The sequence below is a fragment of the Acanthisitta chloris genome, unplaced genomic scaffold (assembly GCF_000695815.1).
Source record: "Acanthisitta chloris isolate BGI_N310 unplaced genomic scaffold, ASM69581v1 scaffold20648, whole genome shotgun sequence".
NCBI lineage: Eukaryota > Metazoa > Chordata > Aves > Passeriformes > Acanthisittidae > Acanthisitta > Acanthisitta chloris.
Window position 1 is genome coordinate 1 of NW_008686707.1, and position 3,996 is coordinate 3,996.

The window sequence follows — 3,996 nt, forward strand, 5'->3', positions numbered from 1 at the left end:
GGCAGAGCATAAGGCACAAGAAAGAAATACGTCCTTGATTTCGGATAAGCACAACTTAGCAGAAACCAAAACATCAGTGTACTATCAATAGTATTATCACTCTGAATCCAAAGACTGCACTACACTAACTACTGAGAAAATTACCTCCATCCTGGCTCATCCATCCTGGCTAAAACCAGCACACATATGAAGTTGGTAATAGACCTTTTCTTGCCCCCCTCCTCAGATGCTCAGATCACCATGATGCAGCAGCGGATTGATCGCTTGTCTAAACTCAACGAGAAGCAAGATGCAGACCAGCTAGAGTCCAAGGAAATGGAGGAGCTGAGAGAGAAGAATGAGAGGTAATCCTCTAGGGATGTCCATTCCCTCCTGCTAGGCTGGACCTTGGCATTCCCATGTCCCGAGACTTCCATGTTGTCTGTATCTTCCCCAGCAGTGCACGAAGTAGGGGAGAAGGTAAACCTTCTTGTTCTCTGCTGCATCCTCTGCAGCTGCACCCTGGTGAGGAGATGGTGGTCACAGAATCCAAAAGGGATCTGGGCTGGAAGGGAACCTTAAAGCTCATTCAGCAGCAAATCCCTTGCCATGGACAGGGACACCTTCCACTAGACCAGGTTGTTCCAAGCCCCATCCACCCTGGCCTGGAACACTTCCAGGGATGCCACAGCTTCTCTGGGCAACCTGTGCTAGTACCTCACCACCCTCACAGGAAAGATTTCTTTTGTAATATCCCATCTTGCCCTGCCCTCTGGCAGTGGGAAGCCATTCTCCCTTGTCCTGTCCTTCCAGGCTCTTGTCCCAAGTCCCTCTCCAGCTCTCTTGGAGCCCCTTTAGGCACTCCGAGATCTCCCCAGAGCCTTCTGCAGGCTGAACACCCCCCACTTTCCCAACCTGTCTCCATAGTAGAGGTGCTCCAGTCCTTGGAGCACCTCTCTCCAGCAGCTCTGTATCCTTCTGGTGTTGGTGCCCCAGAGCTGGAGGCAGCACTGCAGAGCAGAGGGATAGAATCACCACCCTTGCCCTGCTGTCTGTGCTGTGGGGATCAGCCCAGACAGTTGTGCTGGCCATCATGCTGTGCCTTCCTACTGAGGCAGCTATTGTCTGCAGCCTGTTTCTCTCACAGCAGGCAGGGAGCCAGTCCCAAACCATGCAGCCTGTTCTAACAGCCTAGTTTTACTCAAACCCCACACAGGAACAGCTGTCCCTGTTGTGGGAACAGGGTGTGCGGCTCATGTGGGTCTCACCTGCCCTAGGATTGGCTCTGCATCACTGAAAGCTTTCAGGGTGATCTTGAAACTCCTGACCCTAGCTCCTTCCCCAGCTCTCCAGTTTGATCCTATGAACTGGGTTTCATCACACACTTGAATTCTATCACCTGCCACACTGTGTCCTGGTCTTTGCCCCCGTCCCTGTGCAGCGCTTTGTTTGCCTTGGAAGGCTGCCCAACCTCCACTACAAGTGCCATGTTTTTTTGTCGTTTCGTCACTTATTTCACTTTACAAGGGGATGGCTGGAGTCCCACAGCTGCCTCTGCTCTGTTCTGAGTGGTTGGGCTTCTGCAAAGCACAAACATTGCTTATCTCTGGTCTGCTTTGCCACGTGTTGGGACCTAGTTTAGAGCTGGGTTGGTGGTAGAGTTGCACCAGGTCATGGAGATCCCTTGGAACCTTTAGTTTCCTTGGCAGTATCCAGCAGCACTGATCTTGGGGTTGTCCCTGCTTTAACCACCTCCTCTCCTGCAGCCTGCTGAAGCGCCTGCATGAGGCCCTCAGGCGGTGCCAGGACCTGAAGACCGAAAATGGCCAGATGGACCGAAAAATCAACGACCTCTCCGAGGAGAAAGGGGAACTTTCCTGCAAGGTATGGGGTGCTGTGTCCTCTCTGTGTCTCCACAGTCCAGTCAGTTGTGATGAGGGAGGATTTGATGGCAGTGCTGGATGCTGGGATGTTTATGGCTCTGCCGCTGGCTTATGTTACCTCTGACCTGGTGACTGAGCCTGCTTTGGGCACCAGATCCTGATCCAAAGGGGAACTGTGGTGGGGGAATAGGGACTGGGTAGAGCTGCCTGAATGTGGTGAGCATCCAGGACCTGGGATGCAGTTCTTAAGAGTGGAGAGGAGCCCTGAGCAGCATGGGCACACTCTGACTCTCCTCTGGATGGGGGATTTTTGCTTGGCAGCTGCGGGAGATTGGCAGCCACGTGTGCCAGCTGCAGGGAGCCCTGAATGAACTCTCGGACGAACACAGCACTGCCTTGACAGAGTCACGGGCAAAGCAGGAACAGCTGGAGAAGGACCTGCTTGGTGCCCTGCAGGAGAAGGTGAGGGTGTCCCAGGAGTGATGGCTGTCCCCCTGCAGTCCCCCCTGCACCCATGGCTGGAGGATGTGTGCCAACTGGGGACAGGGTGGAATGGCCAGGAGCCTCCTGCCCATCCATGCTGGCACACAGGGAGAGGCTGTGTAACTTCTGACTCTTGTGGGAAGCTTCTCCCTGTTCCCGGGAAGGGTTCCACATGGCAAGACTGGCTGCTGTCCTTGCAGTGGAGAGAGACACATCTGCTGGAAGGCACAGTGTCAGTTACAGCTGGGTGACTGTACCTCTCCTTGCTTGGCTCTTCTGCCTCACACTGTGCTGACTCGCATGTCTCTGTCCCCAGAAATGCTTGGAAGAGAGAATTGAGATTCTCCAGGGAAAGATTTCTGTGCTGGAGGACCAGCTCACCAAGCAGGGGGAGTGCAGCGCCCAGGAGAAGGGAGAAGTCATGGGGGACGTTCTGAAGGTACATTGCGTCTCCGGAGAGTCTCTGGCTCCTGCAGTGAGGGCTGGGATGGTAAACTCCAGCTGGAGAGAGGGCTGGGGGATGCATGGCAAAGCCATGTGGAGTAGAGCCAGCTGTTCTCTGCTGCTGAATGTGGGTTGTGGGACTGAGTACTTTGGGGGAGCCCCTTTTGGGCTGAATTTGTAAATACTGCTCCCAGGGAGCTGCTGGCTCCCCCAGCCTCCAACTCCATAGCATGGGTTGGTTGTGAAGGGAGCAGCTCCTGCACAGCAAGAAAAGCTGTTTGGTCTGAGGGAGCAGAGTGGCACAAGGGTAAGGGGGAAGCGAGGTGCACTTGGGGTGCCGGCAGCGAAGGCAGGCACCAGACAGCTCCCACTGGGATACAGCATGAGGGATTCTGGTGAGCATGTAGGCTGCAGCTTGAGTAACACCTAGGGGGGTGCATGTTTTGTCCCCCTGCTCTTCTCTCTGCCAGATAGAGGAGCTGAAGCAGGAGATATCCAGCCTTGCTGCCAAAGGAGCAGAGCTCCAGGCCACAGTCCTGCAGCTGGAGAAGGAGAAGCAGCTGCAGGAGGCAGCCCTGAAGTCTGAACTTGACCGCTTTGAGAAGGAGAAGCAGCAGATGGGCAGCCTCATCACCAGCCTTCAGAGCTCCCTCTCTGAGAGCCAGCAGGCCCAGGAGAGGCTGGAGTGGGATGCTGGATGGCTGGCTGCCCTCACTACCCAGCATGAGCAGACCCTGAAGGAAAAGGACTCTGCCCTACAGCAGCTTCAGCAGCTGCAGGAAGCCAATGCATCCCTTAGCAGCCAGCTGCAGGTCATGGATGCCAGCCAATCCAGCTTGGCTAAGGAGAAGGCTGCACTGAACCGCAAGGTTGGCGAGCTGGAAGCCCAAATCCTGGAGCTGAGCACCCAGCAGCAGCAGGGAGTGTCAGCAGAGATGCTGAAAGCCCAGCTGCGGGAGCTGGAGGGCAGGCTGAAGGAGAGCCAGCAGAGGCTAGCCGAGAAGGAGAAGCTGGCCCGGGAAAACAGCCGTTTGCAGGAGCAGCTGCTCTTCCTGGAGGAATCTCTGCGGAACACTAAAGGCATCCTGGAGGATGAGAAGAGGCGGGCGGCTGACTGCCTGGAAGGCAACCTGGCCAGGATTGCTGAGCTGGAGGCAGAGAGACAGCAGCTGGTGCAGGGCCGGGAGCTGGCTCTGCAGGAGCAGGG

General features: G+C 55.7%; 1 protein-coding gene across 1 annotated transcript in view; it reads left to right on the plus strand.

Annotated features, from left to right (window-relative positions):
* Nucleotides 1-226: 226 nt before the first annotated feature.
* The window catches only part of LOC103807560 (nuclear mitotic apparatus protein 1-like), a gene marked incomplete at both ends in the record, with an annotated part of 11,638 nt that continues 7,868 nt past the window's right edge, over nucleotides 227-3,996 (plus strand). The window contains 5 exon segments of the mRNA XM_009080291.1: nucleotides 227-344; nucleotides 1,746-1,863; nucleotides 2,184-2,324; nucleotides 2,662-2,784; nucleotides 3,260-3,984. Of these exon segments, the coding sequence (XP_009078539.1) occupies nucleotides 227-344; nucleotides 1,746-1,863; nucleotides 2,184-2,324; nucleotides 2,662-2,784; nucleotides 3,260-3,984 (1,225 nt within the window).